Source organism: Macrobrachium nipponense, chromosome 8 (assembly GCF_015104395.2).
Source record: "Macrobrachium nipponense isolate FS-2020 chromosome 8, ASM1510439v2, whole genome shotgun sequence".
In the NCBI taxonomy this organism is placed as follows: Eukaryota; Metazoa; Arthropoda; class Malacostraca; order Decapoda; family Palaemonidae; genus Macrobrachium; species Macrobrachium nipponense.
This window is the reverse complement of record NC_087203.1, coordinates 77,919,124-77,936,907: the sequence shown is the minus strand read 5'-3', so window position 1 is coordinate 77,936,907 and position 17,784 is coordinate 77,919,124. Positions and strand designations below refer to the sequence as shown.

General features: G+C 45.3%; 1 protein-coding gene and 1 non-coding gene across 6 annotated transcripts in view; both read right to left on the bottom strand.

Moving 5' to 3' along the window:
- Nucleotides 1-17,784, bottom strand: part of LOC135222868 (choline transporter-like 1) — a 534,082-nt gene that overhangs the window by 303,931 nt on the left and 212,367 nt on the right. For all 5 annotated transcript variants that reach the window (XM_064261214.1, XM_064261216.1, XM_064261218.1 and 2 more), the window contains exon 6: nt 12,799-12,962. In XM_064261214.1, the coding sequence (XP_064117284.1) occupies nt 12,799-12,962 (164 nt within the window). The remainder of the gene's footprint in view (nt 1-12,798; nt 12,963-17,784) is intronic.
- LOC135223358 (5S ribosomal RNA) lies at nt 9,743-9,861 on the bottom strand. The gene has a single exon (XR_010316482.1). It is a non-coding gene; the product is annotated as a 5S ribosomal RNA (ribosomal RNA).

Here is a 17,784-nt window from a genome sequence, read left to right as displayed (position 1 = left end):
CGGTAATGACGTTCCTGACAAAAAAGGCTAAAGCATTCTTGGACATAGGTCTTGATGGATCCTTCACTGAGCACCAGAGACCTTGTCTAGAACCTCCCAACTGTTTCTTTCTCTGCATGTAAAACTTTAGAGCCCTTACTGGGCAAAGAGACCTCTCAGTTTCCTGCCGACGAGACCCGATAAGCCTTTAACTTCGAAGTTTTCTCGGCCAGGGATTCGTAAGGATTTTCATTCTTCGCCAAAAATAAAACTTTGAATGAACAGATGGCTGAATCTAGTTTGAATCCCACTTTATCACTAAGGGCGTGCAGTTCACTAACTCTCTTAGCCGTCGCCAGTGACAAAAGAAACAAACATTTTCTCGTTAGGTCACGAAACGAGGCCAAATGCAGAGGTTCAAATCTTGCCGAGGACAAGAACTTCAGGACCACGTCGAGATTCCAGTTAGGGGGAGATGTAATCTTAGACTTAATGGTCTCAAAAGATCTAATCAGATCGTGTAGATCTCTATTATTTGCCAGATCTAGGCCTCTATTTCTAAAGACGGCCGAAAGCATACTCCTATAGCCCTTTATAGTGGCTACGGAGAGACGAGATTCCTCTCTCAAATATAACAGAAAATCAGCGATTTCTGTTACAGAGGTACTGGAGGAGGACAACTTCTTCGATTTGCACCACCTTCTAAATACTTCCCACTTCGATTGGTAAACTCGGATAGTGGAAGTTCTCCGGGCTCTAGCGATCGAGCTTGCCGCCTTGCGAGAAAAGCCTCTCGCTCTGACAAGTCTTTCGATAGTCGAAAGGCAGTCAGAGCGAGAGCGGGGAGGTTTTTGATGAAACCTCTCGAAGTGTGGTGTCTGAGAAGATCTATCCTTTGTGGGAGGGATCTGGGGAAGATCTACCATCCACTCCAGCACCTCCGTGAACCACTCTTGAGCTGGCCAAAAGGGGGCTATCAGGGTCATTTTCGTCCCCTTTGATGTCACAAACTTCCTGAGCACTTGCCCCAGAATCTTGAATGGGGGAAATGCGTAAACGTCTACATGAGACCAATCTAGAAGGAAGGCGTCTACTGTTAGAGCTCTGGGGTCTTCTACTACTGAGCAAAAGACTTCCAGTCTTTTTGAGAGGAACGTGGCAAAGAGGTCGACATGAGGAGTTCCCCAAAGAGACCAGAGACTCCGACAAACTTCTGAGTGGAGGGTCCATTCGGTGTGAAGGACCTGGTTCCTCCTGCTCAGCCTGTCTGCTCTCACGTTCCTTACTCCTTGAACAAACCTCGTCAAAAGAGAGATGTTCCTCTGGGATGTCCATCCACAAAAGAAGGTCTCTTGCGAGCTCGTATAGGGCATACGAGTGTGTCCCTCCTTGCTTTCGAATGTAGGCAAGGGCGGTTGTGTTGTCCGCATTCACTTGGACTATCTTGTTCCTCACTAAAGGTTCGAAGCTCTTTAGGGCCAGGTGTACGGCAAACAGCTCTTTGCAGTTTATGTGCCAGGACACTTGAAGAGCATTCCAGGTGCCTGACACCTCTCTCTTTCCCAAGGTTGCTCCCCAACCTTTTTCCGACGCGTCGGAAAACAATACAAGGTTCGGGTTCTGAGTTTCTAGGGAAGTACCCTTGTTTTCCTTCAGTGGGAGCAACCACCATTCTAAGTGGCGTTTCATCCAAACTGGAATGGGAAAACTGTCCAAAAGAAGTCCTGTCTTCATGTTCCAAGATCTTCTGAGGAAGAACTGAAGAGGACGGAGATGAAGTCTTCCTAGAGGAAAGAACTGTTCGAGCGAGGAAAGTGTCCCTAATAGGCTCAACCATTCCCTCGCCGAAGTACGTTCTTTCCCTAAGAAGAGAGAGACTTTCTCTAAGCCTCTCGTTAGTCTCTCTTGAGAAGGAAATACTCGAAAACCCCAAGAATCCATCCGAATCCCCAGATAGACCAAGTTCTGGCTGGGGATCAGTTGGGACTTCTCGAGGTTCACGAGCAATCCTAAGGTCTTTATCAGGTTTAGTGTCAAAGCAAGGTCCTCCAAACACTGTTTCTCTGACTTTGCTCTGATGAGCCAGTCGTCCAGGTACAGAGAGATACTGATACCTTTCAGGTGAAGCCATCTCGCCACATTTTTCATCAGGCTCGTGAAGACCTGAGGAGCCGTGGAAAGGCCGAAACACAAGGCTCTGAATTGGAAGATCCTTCCCCCCGTCATGAAACGGAGGTACTTCTTCGACGAAGGATGAATCGGGACATGAAAATAGGCATCTTGGAGATCCAGAGACACCATCCAATCCCCTTGGCGAAGAGCCGCAAGGACTGATGCAGAAGTCTCCATGGAGAACTTCTGTTTCTGAACAAACTTGTTCAGAGCGCTGACATCTAGAACTGGTCTCCAGCCCCCCGAGGCTTTCGCAATCAAGAAAAGGCGATTGTAAAACCCTGGGGAGCTTTGATCCAGCACTAGCTCTATTGCTCTCTTGTCCCACATTTGATCCACCATTCGTTGAAGAGTATCTTTCAACACAGGGTCCTTGTAATTGGCGGACAATTCCCGCGGAGTTGACGTCAGGGGAGGATTGTCCAGGAAAGGAATGAGGTATCCTTTCTGTAGAACAGACATTGACCAAGCGTCTGTATCGATGAGAGTCCAGGCTTCCGCAAACCCCCGGAGCCTGGCACCTACTGGTGTTTGGAGGAACGTAACTTCACTTTCCCCTTTTAAAGGGACGGAAAGAAGCTCTACCTCTCTTCTCAGACACTTTCCTTTTAGAGGGAGCCCTAGAGGGAGGACCTCCTCGAAAGGGCTGCAGAGGCGCATTAACACCTTTCTTCTCTCCCACCGTCACTGGTCTCTTTTTCCTGGACGATTGAAGGAGAAGATCCTGTCGCTTTCTCCGTCAGCGAACGGGAAATGTCCCTCACCAACTGCGAAGGGAACAGAAAGTCAGACCTGGGAGCGAATAACAATGCTGCCCTTTGCGAATGAGAAACTGCTTTCGTCAGAAAAGCGCTAAAAACAGATCTCTTCTTCAAGAGACAGACTCCAAATAAAGAAGAGACTTCCCCTGAGCCGTCCTGTACCGCCTTGTCAATGCACGACAAGATCGAAAGGAGTACGTCAGGATCAAGTCCTTCCGAGGCATGGGCCTTCTTGGCCATCAGCCCAAGGGACCAATCCAGGAAGTTGAAGACTTTCAAAATATGAAAAAGTCCCTTGAGGAGATGATCCAACTCCGAAAGACCCCAAGTTATTCTTGCAGTATGAAGGCTATGTCTCCTGGATGCGTCTACCAGACTGGAAAAGTCAGCTTCAGCTGAAGCTGGGAGAGTGAGCCCCATATTCTCCCCAGTCTGATACCAAATACCTCTCTTGCCCGTAAGTCTAGCGGGAGGCATGCAGAACACCGTTCTAACTAATTCCTTTTTGGTTAGCATCCAGCTATCCAGAGACTGAAGAGCTCTCTTCATAGAAATCATCGGCCTCATCTTCAGAAAAGCCGACGACTTTGGCGTCTTGGAGCATGAAAAAAGTGAGCGAGGAGAAGGAGGAGCGGCTGGGGTCAAGGCATCTCCGTATTCCTGAAGAAGGAGAGCTGACAAAACTTTATAGTTAGACAGCCCTTCTCTGCCGTGAGTCTCGTCTTCTGAGTCCTCTTCCAAGAAAGGATCAGAAGGAGAATTCAATTTCAGGTCTGGGTCTTCCTGCCCAATTTCTCTCTCTGCGGGAGACAAACTCCTAATTGGAGAGGGGCTAAGAGCGTGTACAGAGCCCCTATGAATCAAATCAGACGTCTCGTGCCTGGTTGGCTCCTCGCGCTTGGCTGGCGCCTCGCGCCTGGCTGGTGCCTCGCGCCTGGCTGGCGCCTCGCGCCTCTCTGGCGTTACATCCCTGATCGGATTACTCTTGGCTGGCGCCTCGCGCCTGGCTGAAACCTCGCGCCTTTCTGGCGCTATATCCTTGTTTGGATGACGCTTGTCTGGCGCCTCGTGCCTGGTTGAATCCTCGCGCCTGGCTGCATTCTCGCGCTTGGCTGACGCTGCTGGCTTGGCAGACGTATCACGTCTGGCTAAATCCTCGCGCCTGTAAAGTTGCTCGCGCTTATCTGGCGCTTCAATCCTATAAGACGCTTCTCGTCTGGTAGAAAACTCGCGCTTGGCTGGCGCCTCGCGCTTGTCTGGCGCCTCGCGCTTGTCTGGCGCTTCATATTCGGTGTATGAGTCTCTATCGGAAGAGATCTCACACCTATAATACACCTCACGTCTCACAGGAGCCTCACTCCTGGCGGGAGAAGGAAGACGAGACTTCTTGACAGGAAGCCTCACGTCTTTTCTACGAGGAGGATCCTTCGAAAGGACTCCTACCAAGGCGGATAACTGTTCTTGTACAGCCAAAATAATCCTCTTGGAAGCTTCTCCGGCATCTTCTTCAACGGGAGAGGGAGACCTCGAAGGAATTTTGTCAAAGCCAGGGGACGTCAAAACCCTCTTAGCCTTCTTGATCGAGGGAGGCGCTTCTGCAGAAAAACGTTCGGGGCTTGAATCCAACACAGGTTCTTTCCAGTGCCTTTTCAGGGGCCTGGAAAGGTCCGAATCCTTCCACCCTCGTTTAGGAGAGGGAGAGGTGGACGAAGAGAAGCACTCTCTGAGGACGCTTTTCCTATAGCGGTCCTGAGCAGTCTGTCTAACTACAGAGCCTGCTGAAGGGACGCCTGACCGGGGGGAATTCTCCACAACCTCCGTACGGCTTTCGACTTTTCTTCTCCTCTGGGCTTGGGAGCTTGAAAGAGGTCTAGGCCTGGGAGCGTCGCAGAGACGGTCAGACGCCCCCTCCACAACACTGGGGGCACTCACTTCACTAAAATAATCACTTTCACAATCCTTACCTTTCATGGCAGCCATTTTGGATTTCATCCTATGAAGTGTAGCTTTCAGATCAGCGATTTCCGAGGCCGAATCTGAATGTAAAGCAAGTGAGGGCCCTGATACAGAATTAGAATCAAATGCATAGTTTAATGAAGAGTTAGAATCATTAAAAGGCTCAATAGGCCTTGTACTACCCGCGCCCTTAGATGCAGCCCTTCTGACTCTATCCCTCTCTAACTTCTACAAGTAAGAAGTTAGAGTCTTCCATTCCTCAACATTCAACCTCTCACATTCATGACAGGTGTTAGAAATAGAACAGTCAAAACCTCTACATTTGCGGCATACAGTGTGAGGATCAACCGAAGCCTTCGGTATCCTCACCTTGCAGCCTACATTCACACACACACTCTCACAACCACTTGAATCAGACATTCTTGAAGAAAAATCAAAAGCAAGTCCAAATCCAGTCCACGGTAGCGAATGCCAAAACAACGATCTAGGTACGTCACCAAAAAGTCCAAAAAAGATGATCAATTGTCTTGAAAAGCGAATTCCAGTCAGGAGGTAGTAGCAACGATGTTGATACCACCGGCGACAGAAAAATATGATAGAAAACGGGAATGGTTCCTAGTCCTGCCACCCAGGGCAGGCCAGTAGATCACCTGACCTACCTGTAGCGAGTGGCGCGAAATTTGAATTTCTGTCGGGGACGACGGAGTCTTAGCTATGTATATATCTGACAGGTAAGTTGATTGTATGAAATGTTATTTTCATGATAAAATAAATTTTTGAACATACTCACCTGGTTATATATATAGCTATACGTCCCTGACGTCACGGCAGAATTTCAAAACTCGCGGCAATCGCCGATTGGGTAGTCAGGTGCACCACCTGTGCGCCCTCTACCCAGGTACGTGGAACTGTTCCAACTATTCCTCAGATCTTTCATGCCCATAGTCTCTAGAGGGGAGGAGGGTGGGAATTAAATTATATATAACTACCAGGTGAGTATGTTCAAAAATTTATTTTATCATGAAAATAATATTTTCAAACATCTAACTCACCTGGTAGTTATATATATAGCTGATTGACACCTTTGGTGGTGGGTCAGAGACAGCTATTATCGTTGGAATTGACATAAGTGTTAATAAAAACCAACTTACGGGTTCGTACCTGTTAAGGAAGCTGACTTCAATGATATCCTGCTTCATTATGTCTGCTTTCCTTATGAGATCCAGCGATCCACCCAGGGGGCTGAAAACCTTTCGGAGACTGTCAACCGGTCAAACCTCTATGTGACTAGACTCCCTACAATACCCTTGTTCCGGGCGCTACCAAGGAACAAACTGACCACCTGACTAAGGATCAATGATTGCGGAAGACTGCGTCCAGTCTCCACAAACAACCATAAAAATTCAATAGTTCCAAGGTAAGAAAAAGGGTATTGGGTTATGGGATTTCAGGGGTAGTCCCTTCTCCTACTACTGAATTATCTGCTACGAAAGGTCCCAGCGTGTTGCAGTCTTCATACAGAGTTTGCACTTGCTTCAGGTAGTGCGACGCAGACACTAATTTGCTTCTCCAGAAGGTTGCGTCCAGGATATTTTGAAGGGATCTATTCTGTTTAAAGGCTACAGAGGTTGCAATGGCCCTAACCTCGTGAGTCTTGACTTTCAGTAGCCTGAGATTCGCCTAATTACATTCCGAATGTGCTTCCCTTATTAAATGCCTTATAAAAAAGGATAGCGCATTCTTTGACATTTGCAGAGAGGGCTTTTTGACTGAACACCAAAGCGCCTCTGAATTGCCACGTAAATGTTTCGTTCTTTCCAGGTAATGCCTCAGAGCTCTTACCAGACACAGAACTCTCTCTACTTCCTCACCTGTGATATCCAACAGGTTCGGAATCTCGAATGCTTTGGGCCAGGGCTGAGACGGGCGTTCATTCTTAGCTAGAAATCCCAGCTGTAGAGAGCAGATAGCCTTGCCCTGTCTGAAACCTACAGCTTTGCTGAAGGCATGAATTTCATTGACTCTTTTTGCTGTAGCTAGACTAACTAGGAAAAGTTTTCATGGTGAGGTCCTCCAATGATGTTTCATGTAAGGGCTCGAACCTATCACTCATGAGAAACTTCAGGACTACGTCCAAATTCCAAGCTGGTGAGGACTGTAGTCTCTCCTTAGTAGTCTCGAAGGATCTGAGAAGGTCTTGGAGATCTTTATTATCAGACACGTCTAAGTTCCTGTGTCTGAAGACAGCTGCCAAAATGCTTCTGTATCCCTTAATGGTCAAGGTCAAAAAGTTATGACTCCTCTTAAGGTACAGCAGAAAGTCAGCTATTTGAGTCACAGAGGTACTGGAAGGGGAAACAGAGTTGTCCTTGCACCATCCTCTAAATGTCTCCCACTTGGATTGGTATACCTTAATGGTGGAAGACCTCCTTGCTCTTGCGATGGCTCTAGCTGCCTCCTTCGAAAACCCTCTAGCTCTTGAAGGCAGTTAGTTGAAGAGCTTGGAGGTTTTGGTGATACCTTTCCAAGTGGGGTTGTTTGAGTAGATCTACTCTCAAAGGGAGACTTTTGGGGTTGTACACCATCCATTCCATCCATTCCAGTACCTCTGTGAACCATTCTCTTGTCGTCCATACTGGTCTATCCGTCTGCAGCGAAGTCTGCAGTGAAGAGTCTCACATTCTCCTATCCCATTGCAGCGAAGTTTCTTCTTCTCGGTAGTGGATAGGACAGCGACACTCCATGGTGGGTGTCAATGTTATGGGTACTGGGACAATCTATTAGGACGAAGTAATGATTGATCTGGAACAACCAAACTAAGTCCACAGCGTAGATTGTAACTGACTCGGGAGCTCTGACAGCTGCCGACTGACTGCATTCGGTAGTGAGACAAGTTGTCCAAGCATCTGAGCAAGTCACGTGACCTTCGCCTTTTAAAGGGTTATACAAATTGTCTATTTGTTTGTCACCAATGCTGGACGGCGAAGTGATGATTCTCTTAACGAGGTGATGATTCTCTTAATGCATGTGCCCAACAGGCGAAAGTCAATTGCCTTCTAGAGACCGAGGTCCTTGATGGCAAGACATTCTCATAGTAGTTGAATCTCAGCTAAGGAGAAACAACACTATGTTCCGTTGAAGACGAAGGTGGGAAGTGAATGCAACCTACGTCTTCACAGCCGAATCGACAGAAGGATTCTCAAGATTCTGAACCTGTGCTTACAAAGGACTGAAAACGCTAACCACTATTTCATTGCTGTCCGGTGAGGAGTCGTAGTTGCAATGAAAGCGGGGCGTTTTTCAGTAATGAAAAACACAGGGAAGTACTGCTTCTCATGGGCTGATCATTTGGAAGTAGAGCTGGCAGGTCGGGGAGCAGGCGATGTCTTCCGTATACATCTGTTAACTCGGGGTGAACAATGAACAATTGCACACCTACGAATACGAGATATTTTGAAGACAAACTCAGATATCTAAAGAAATCATTCCGCGGGAGACTAGTACAGACTTCTGTTACCGTGCGGTACACAGAAAGATGAAAGAGTCCAGAATATATCTCTGTTGAAAATCCTCACAATGTCCAAGGCGATGCAGTAGATGTCATTCATGTATGCAAGAATCCCCGTTAATCAGAGACCTAAGTCCGTGATTGTTGGACAGAGATACGGTTCGGTAGTCAATCATTGTAGGAGAGAGAGACATAAACCGACCGTGCATCTCGGAGAGCCAGCTGGTACTGGGCTGTCATCTGCAGTCCACTACACAATTAGTTCTCGCTCACTCGTCATCCTGAGTTGCCAGGTAATCCATTCCACGAGGGAATGAGCAATTATATTTAAACAAAACGGATTTCGGTAAATACAAAAAGCTGAGGTGGTGTTGTCGTGACAATACCATAAGTATCTTAAAATCAAAACTGGTAACTCCTGGGAAGTTACAGACAGTCCCGAGTTGCAGTTCAATTAGGATACTAGTCGTCTCGGTCACAATCCGTAGAATTAACCATGGTATGTGCCTACACCCCGGACAATTCAACTGCTTAACAGAATCATGTCGTGAGGGTAATATACGTAGTATATTTGTAGGTTTCTGTACAACGACTTCCATCCTAAATTCTTTTCCCTTCGAGGAATGAGAATAAGGATTGGAAATCGACACCCTTCGTTCCCTAATCACGAGAGTGAAGGAGAAGTCTTCCCCGAAGAAAAGCTTCAATGGTGAACAGAATACCGAAGACGAAAGTTCAAGCCAGACTGGATGTTTGCGTCCATTTTTCTCTATTCCAGGGTTGGTCGTCTACTGTGAGATATTCTTACTTCAGCAGCAGTGCTTCTTCCAAACGCTAGAACTTCCAGGAATTTGAGCATTCAGCGAGGTTCCCAAATTATCGTAGTAACAATTATCGGGGATTCTCGATATTAAGTCCTGCGTGGCCTTTTGGGCTAAGGCAGAGGAGACCTCTTTCACCAACTCTTGCGGGACACGGTGTGCGGCAAGAGGCACATAAAGCAGTTCCGATTTCTGAATGGGCGTGACCCCATTAGCAAGGAAAGAACAAATTTGGGCTTTTTTCTTAAGCATTCCTGCCGAGAAAAAATGCCTCTAACTCGTTGGAACCATCTCTAAGTGCTTTATCTATACATGACATCAGATGCACCAGCTCTTCGGTGTGAGCGGTCTTGAAAGACTCTATCTTCTTTCCCAAGGCTCCCAAAGTCAAATCCAGGAAGTTAAAGACCTCAAAGGATCTGAATATTCCTTTGAGGAGGTGGTCCATCTCTGATATTGACCAAGAAACCTTAGTATTTCCCATGGCCATCCGACGAGAGGCGTCCACTAGACTCGAGAGGTCCCCCTGGGAAGAGAAATTCATACGCCAACAGCATCTGGTATTCCCAGGCGGTCACCCATCCAAGTACTGACCAGACCCAACGTTGCTTAACTTCGCTGATCGGACGAGAACCGGTGCTTTCAACGTGGTATGGCCGTTGGCTGGGAACTCCCAGGCCGAGAGCTTCTCCAGTCTCATACCAGATACTTGATCTAGACGTTAATCTGGCCGGAGGAAACGAGAATAGTACAGTCTTTCCTTGGTCCCTCTTAGTCTCCATCCAATCCCTCATTATTTTCAACGCTCTCTTGGACGAGCGTGACAAAATCATCTTCGTAAAATTGGTCTTCTTTGAAGCCTTCCCTAGAGTAAATTCTGAAGGCGGGGAACGATGGAGGGGCAGCCGGAAATAGTTTTCCGGAAACAGTTCCGTAAATACCTCATGAGCCTCTTTAAGTCCGACGAAGGGTGCTGTTCTTTCCTATCCTCTTCGTCGGAAATGTCTTCTATCGGATCAAAAGGAGAAGGGGGAAAGTCATCATTCCCTTCTTCCGATCGTCCCATAACGGAAGTAGCGACGTCATATTTCTTCGTCGACAATCTTGACGCTCGGCTTCCTGGCGTCGAACCTCGACGCTTGGCGTCCTGACATTCAAACTCTTGACGCTCAGCGTCCTGGCGCCCACGTTCTTGACGCCTGGCGTCCTGACGTCCAGAATCTTGATGCTCGGCGTCCTGGCGTCCAATTTCTTGACGCCTGGCGACCTGGCGTCCAGCCTCTTGACGCCTGGCGTCCAGAAACTTGACGCTCGGCATCCAGGATTCCAATTTCTTTACGCCTGCCGTCCTGTTGACGCTCGACGTCCTGGCGTCCAGCCTTTTGAGGCATGACGTCCTGGTGTCCAGCTACTCTGACGTCCTGGCGTCCAAGCTTTTGACGTTTGCTGTTCTGCCGAACCTTGAGGTCGCTTGCTGAACGCTCGCCGCCTGTGCGACAACGTCAAACGCATCCTCAGGACGACTCAGAGCGCCTGGAACGTCCTGAGCTAGACGATTACGTACGTCTTTTTTCGCTGCAGGTTGATAGACCTGCATCAAGGAGGAGATTTTCTGCTGCATATCTTGCAGTAAAACAATTTGCGGAGCTTCTTGCTGCTGGGGACAGACTGGGGAAGTCGCAACATCATTTACTTCTCTCTCTTCGTCATGTACGGGTTGAGACGAACGTCCCGGTGACGAGTGCCAATCCGAAGGAGGAGCGGGAGCATGCACCGAAGGTATCCAATCGTCCGACATTTCTTTGTCTCGTACCGAAGACGACGGCCGCCTGTGCGACAACTTGCGTCTGAGTTTGGTAGGAGAGCAAAATTCAGAGCTGGATGGGAAGCGCTCTGGGCTGCTCCAATGGCTACATCCTGGGGCTTGAGGCGTCGTCTTCTGATGCTGCTCTAATGGATATCATCTTTTGAGGGGTCTTGATTTCGAAGTAAGACGCCAGCCCCGTCTGGGAACTGCGTCGTCCGACGACGAAGATAACACTTTTACCTCGCCTTTCCAATGGCGAGGGTGAGCGTCCTGGGGATCGTCAACAGGTACGCTCGAGAGGACGACCGCTCGGGAGCTAAAACCTCTCGCCTCCCTTCGCCTGTCGACTTTCCTTCTCACAGGGGTTGGTGAGCTTGGAAGAGGTCTAGGGCTAGGAGCACGACAGATCCGAGCGGCCACACCCTCCACTGCACTTGCACTGATTTTAGCACTGTCACTTGTGTTTTTAAAATCTCTCACATTCGACCATAATTTCTCCGTGTTTCTGTGAGGGATTCTACCCTTTCCACTAAGGGCTTGAATGGCCGCCATGATGTCCTTTAAAGTTGGACTATTACCTGTATCAGTAGGGGGATTTGGAACTACCATTACGGAAGAAGGATCAATAGGTTCACTAGGAAGGGAAAGAGAACTGTCAATTCCCTGACTATCTCTAAAAGAGCGAGACATACTACTTTTCGCTCTCCTGATCCTATCCTTTTCCAGCTTTTGCACATAGCGATAATATTCCATCCACTAATTTTCAGGTAAATGCACTCATTCTTCCTTCTATCATCCAACTCACAACTCTTGACTCTACATCTCATACAAATTGAATGAGGATCTATCGAGGCTTTAGCAAGCTGAGTCTTACATCCTCTCACACACATTCTTACACTCGAAGCTGAGTCAGGCATGTTGGAAAATCCAAAAGAGAGATAAAAAACAAGCAAGAGTCAAACCAATAATATCTAAATCAAACCCAAAAACAAGCGAAAGCCAAAGCCAAAGTGTACTTCACCAAATAACTGCGAAAAAACACGGGCCAAATGAGCGAAATTCCAACGATGTCACCGATGCGGCGGTAGGGAAGATCTGCGGAATAGTTGGAATGGTTCCACGTACCTGGGTAGAGGGCGCACAGGTGGTGCACCTGACTACCCAATCAGCGATTGCCGCAAGTTTTGAAATTCTGCCGTGACGTCAGGGACGTATAGCTATATATATAATTACCAGGTGAGTTAGATGTTTGAAATACAAAAAATAAACCAAAAGGATCCCACCAGGAAAAAAGATCGACGACCAGTCAGCCAGAGCTCACAGACACGTCTTCATCGGAAGACGGCCGAAAGCAAAGTGGAGTATTTATATCCGGGCCTAGCCTGCCCCATGGTAGTTACTGCATAACCACCTTGTTCAAGATTCAACGGCCGTAATTCCAGCTACGCCGTAAGTACATTCCTTATGTTAAAGGACCGAGGGTTTGTATTACGTGTCGTAACAAACCTTATTTTTTAATGAATATTTATGATGACTGACCTAAAACTGATTTGACACGGAGTGATTGCACCACTAACCGCGGGCCACCTATACAGATGAACAACATACACTATACAGAAAAAATTACATATTTTCTAAAGCTTAAATATCACTGATTTGAATAAGAAACAATTGCAAAATTACTGAACCCGATAAGGATTTTAGAAATGTCAAAACTCAGCAGTATTCTTTCAAAACAATTTTGAACTTCATGATTCCAATAAAAAAATCTGCTGCAAGAAAAGCTTCACTTACCAAGAGTTATGAAAATAAACATCAGGATCAAGTGCCATGAAGCATAGAGGTCTGCAAGCACCTGCTCTAAAATGTCGAGTGAATTTAGATAGCCATAGAGGTCATATATTAGGCCAGTAAGGCCTACACCCCTAACAGGAACACATCTGTTCAGAACAGGATCACTGCAAAAATCAATATGACGAATATATTAAATTTCCAAATAAAACTACTGATCAAAACATACTATCCTCAAGCTTCAATTTATTCAATATTGCAAAGGTAGTGGTCCTTGTGGATTAAAAACCTAAAATACCTAGAAAATAGATCTATCAATGCTTCCTAGAATTGCTACCATATTTCCTGGTGTTGATGTTCCAACCTTGCATATACACCTTTATTTTTACTAGCAGAATTTTGAAAAATTTAAAACAGAAATAAGTTGCATCACTTTGATCTACCTTACTAAGATGTTTTGTACTTGTTATGCTATGACAATTGGAACCGAGGCATCATGGCTTCAGTTAGCACAGCATATGGATTATTGTAGTTTTTCATTTCTTTTATTTAACAAAGTTTTTATCTTGCACAACTTGGTTTACAAGTTTGCACTTCTTTATAGCTTAAATTTTCAATTAAAAGTTAGCCTGTTCTGTGATTGCTTACCATTTACAGTGGTACCTCGAGATAAGAAAGGCTCAACTTACGAAAAACTCGAGATACGAAAGCAAATACGAATATTTTTGCAGCTCTACATAAGAAAATTGTTCAAGATACGAAAGGTTATCGCTGTAAAGTTCGAGATTTGCCCGGACCACCGATAACAATTTTGAAACTCGTGCGCCGCCAACTGAGTAGACTCGCCACCATCCTCCTCCTACTCTCCCATTGGTTCCTGATGCTAGTCACCGCCATGAGATCCTTCTCTCCTATTGGTCAGCATCCCTGCCATGATGCATCTACGTAGCGTCGTGCTTCTTCGGCCACTGCACGGCATCATCGGTATCAAAAGCACACAGTATTCATTTATTCAAATGATTTAGTTTATTAACGCAAATTCGTTAGTGATTTCGTTGAAGTATACTTTATCGTGTTGTGTGAGAACTTTACTACATATGTATACGTACTACATAACATAATTACGTACAGTATATACGTAGTCATAGGTCCCAAAAAAGTTTATTTTCACGAAAAGAAGAGGATGCTCTCTTTGGAGACGAAGATGGAGATTGATTGATTGATTTATTAAAGATTATCTGGCATCACAACTGCTAATGGTTATTGACGCCACTAGAATGGAAAATATAAAGCATATTTAACAAAGGAAAATCCCCATGATAAAAAAAAATTAATAATCGTAAAACCTATAAACTTACAAAATTAATAGTAAAAATTAAATTTTATTTAAAATACCAATGGCATTAATAAAATTAAATAGGGCGTTTTCAATAAAATCTGTCCCTAAAATCTTGGTAAGGGAAAAACCATCTTCAGTTCCCCTGTAACGTGGAGGAAAGTACCTCTCTCTCTCATCTGAAGGACTGGGGCACTCAACTATCAGGTGTCTGACTGTCAATGGCATCAAGCAGTCGTCACAATAAGGCTGATGATCCCCACTCATCAGAAAACCATGTGTCATTTTTGTATGGCCTATTCTAAGCCGACAGAGTATTACTTCCCTTTGCCTACTCATTGATGAATACTTCTAAGGAAAGATGGTGGTAGCTATTTCTTTAATTTTTTGGTTTTTGGTTTTCCAGCTCCATCGACAATAGGCACCATCCTTAAGCAGAAGGATGTCATCATAGCTACTACACCTTCCAAGGTCGTGACTATTTTGTCCAGCAAGAGGACCCACGTGCACGATGAAATGGAAAGGCTTCTTCTTGTCTGGATAAAAGACAAAGAAATCGCTGGCGATACGATAACAGAGACGGCAATCTGCCACAAGACCAGCGCTATTTTCGGCGATTTGATTGCCCAGACCGAAAACAACGGAGGAGAAGGGACATCAACGCCATCCCCAGACTTCAAGGCTTCGCATGGGTGGTTCGAGAAATTCCGTAAACGGACTGGCATCCATTCAGTGGTGCGGCATGGGGAGGCGGCCAGCTCGGACACGAAAAGCCGCCGAAGCCTTTAAAAAGATGTTCGACGAGATGATGATCAAGGAAGGCTACAGTTCTCAGCAAGTCTTCAACTGTGATGAGACTGGCCTTTTTTGGAAAAAAATGCCTTGTCGGATGTACATCATGCAGGAAGAGAAAAAGCTACCCGGGCATAAGCCTATGAAAGACAGGCTTACGCTCGCACTTTGTTCCAACGCCAGTGGGATTGCAAGGTGAAGCCCCTACTTGTCTATCATTCCGAGACATCTCGAGCCTTCAAGGCCCACAAAATGCTTAAGGAGAAGTTTCCAGTGATGTGGAGGGCTAATGCGAAAGCCTGGGTAACGAGGCTTTTGTTTATCTGTGTTTCGGCCCGACAGTGAAGAAATTCTTGGAAGATAACCGCCTCCCTCTGAAATGTCTGCTGGTGTTGGACAATGCCCCTGCTCACCCTCCTGGCTTTGAGGAAGATATCCTAGCGGAGTATTCCTTCATCAAGGTTCTTTATCTTCCGCCTAACACCACCCCTCTCCTCCAGCCCTTGGACCAGCAAGTGATATCAAACTTCAAGAAGCTGTATACGATACATCTTTCCAAGAGATGTTTCGACATCACCAATACCACAAACCTCACCTTGTGTGAACTTTGGAAGGGGCATTTTGATATCGTAATATGCATCCGATTCATCAACCAAGCTTGGCAGGAGGTTTCAAGGCGAACCTTGAATTTCTTGTGGAGGAAACTCTGGCCTGATGCTGTATCCGCCCGAATATTCAAGGGATTTGACGTGGGCGAAGCTGGTGCTGCAGATTCAGGAACAGTTGACGATCCTGAAACTGTTTCGCAACCAGATCTTGATGAGATCGTTGCACTCGGTAAGTCCATGGGGCTGGTCATCGATGAGGACGACATCAATGACCTTCTCGAGGAGCACCAAGAGGAGCTTACGAGTTGGAGGCCATGCAACATAACGTCGTTCAAGAGGAGTTCTCTAGCAGCGGCGAGGAGGAGGACGATGACTCTATGACAAAGGCAGAAATTACGGATGCTCTAGCTGCTTTTCATAAGGTGCAATCATTCGTAAAAAAGAGACACCTTGAAAAGGCTTACACAGGTTGTATGCTTGCACATTTCAATGACATTTGCCTGAGTCATTTCAGGAACATTGTCAAAAGTAGGCAAAAGCAATCTTCCTTGGATAGTTATTTTTTTTTAAAGAGGATGAAAGTGGTGAAGTTGAAATTTTGTATTAAAAAAAACGTAAAGTATAAAAAAGTAAAAAAAAAAAAATTTAAAAATCAAAACAAGACAAAAATTTTTTTGTTTTATTTTAAGTTTTTTGTAAAGTTAAGTGTTACAGTTTTGTTAATGTGTTTCGTAAAGTTTAGTTTATGTTTTCCTTACATGTTTTTATGTTTCGTAAAGTTAAGTGTACGTACGTTTCTGCCGTTTGTCCTCCTCCTCTGTCACCACTTTCGGAGATAGCCTCACTCAAAAGGTAAGCTTCCACATTTTACTACATACGTACGTATGTACGTACAGTATTTTTTGTATACCATATACACTAATACACTTATTTACAGGTATATTAGCAGTACGTATTAAGTTAGGTATTGAATGGTCCAAATTGTTGTAGTATTTCATTGTTTATAAGTCAATTTAGCTTTATTATGAAATTTACTGGGGTGTTTTTGGAGGGCTTGTGTTACGAACCGAGAGAGAGGTCTGCTTCAGGTTCGATATTATTATAAACAAAAAGAATTCAACACCAACAGTTGAAACTGGGGATATGAATATAGAAAGAAACACTAACACAACAAAGGTTTATTTACAAGCTTACTAACAAAGATAAATGCAGAATGGTGTCTCCTATTTACATAAAAAAGGTAAAATCTTACACTGCATGAACTGGGGGAACAGTGAGGTAATGAAAGTACTTGCTGACCAGTTTTGCAACTTGAAGCGATGGCTTCACAAAAGGAGAACTCTAATTGTAGATGCCTTCTTGCCTCTGTATTGCAGAAGATAATGTCTACTCTTGATACTTGAAGGGCAGGAACTCCCCAAAACCTCTAGCAAAACGTTTCTTCTCTGAAGGTTTGCTGTACATCGAAATATCTTGGTTGTCCACTTCTGATGACGACTTGACCAGAATTCAACCAACTCTCGAGCACCTTTTTCTCTCTGATCCTTTGTCCTTCTTCTCTAATCTCACTCTGATGATCTCTGCTGCTGATCTCTCACTGATAATCTGATCTGTGGCTCTTACTGATGATCTCTTACTCTGTGACTAACTGATGATCTGCCTTCTCCTACTTCGTCCGTCATATTTATACGGCATTCTGGGGGCAGGGCCTACGGCGAACGTCACAGACTCCAGAGATTACAGGAATGATTTAGAAGAATCTTGACGGAATATTGCATCAGAAATCGCGGCGTTTCTCACGTAACATCGGCACCTGTCAAGTTCCACAAAACTCCTGCCGATTCTAGAACTATAATGAGAACAGATGCTTCCAACACACGCACGAAAACATCCGTGCTGCAGAACTTCTCAAAGATGCGTTTTCCTTTCCTTTAACATGAAATTCTTTGCTATGAAGCAATTACCATTACACGTCCCCCAAAGAGAAAAAAAATGAAATCAACTGATTTTTTTTTTTCTAAAGATAAACAAGAATTAAACAGCAGGGGAACAATTCTGCATAAAGCTTTCATCCAATCAAACACGCACGCTTCTCCACTCACACACTCACTTGTGCGAAAACAGAAAACGGTCACTAGGCTACTCATTCCGAGAAATCTCTAGAGAGGCTATTAGCTATCACATTATCCTTTTCTCTTACTTTTTCCGTTTTCTGAACTCTGATTAAAACTTTGACATGGTAAAACACCTCTT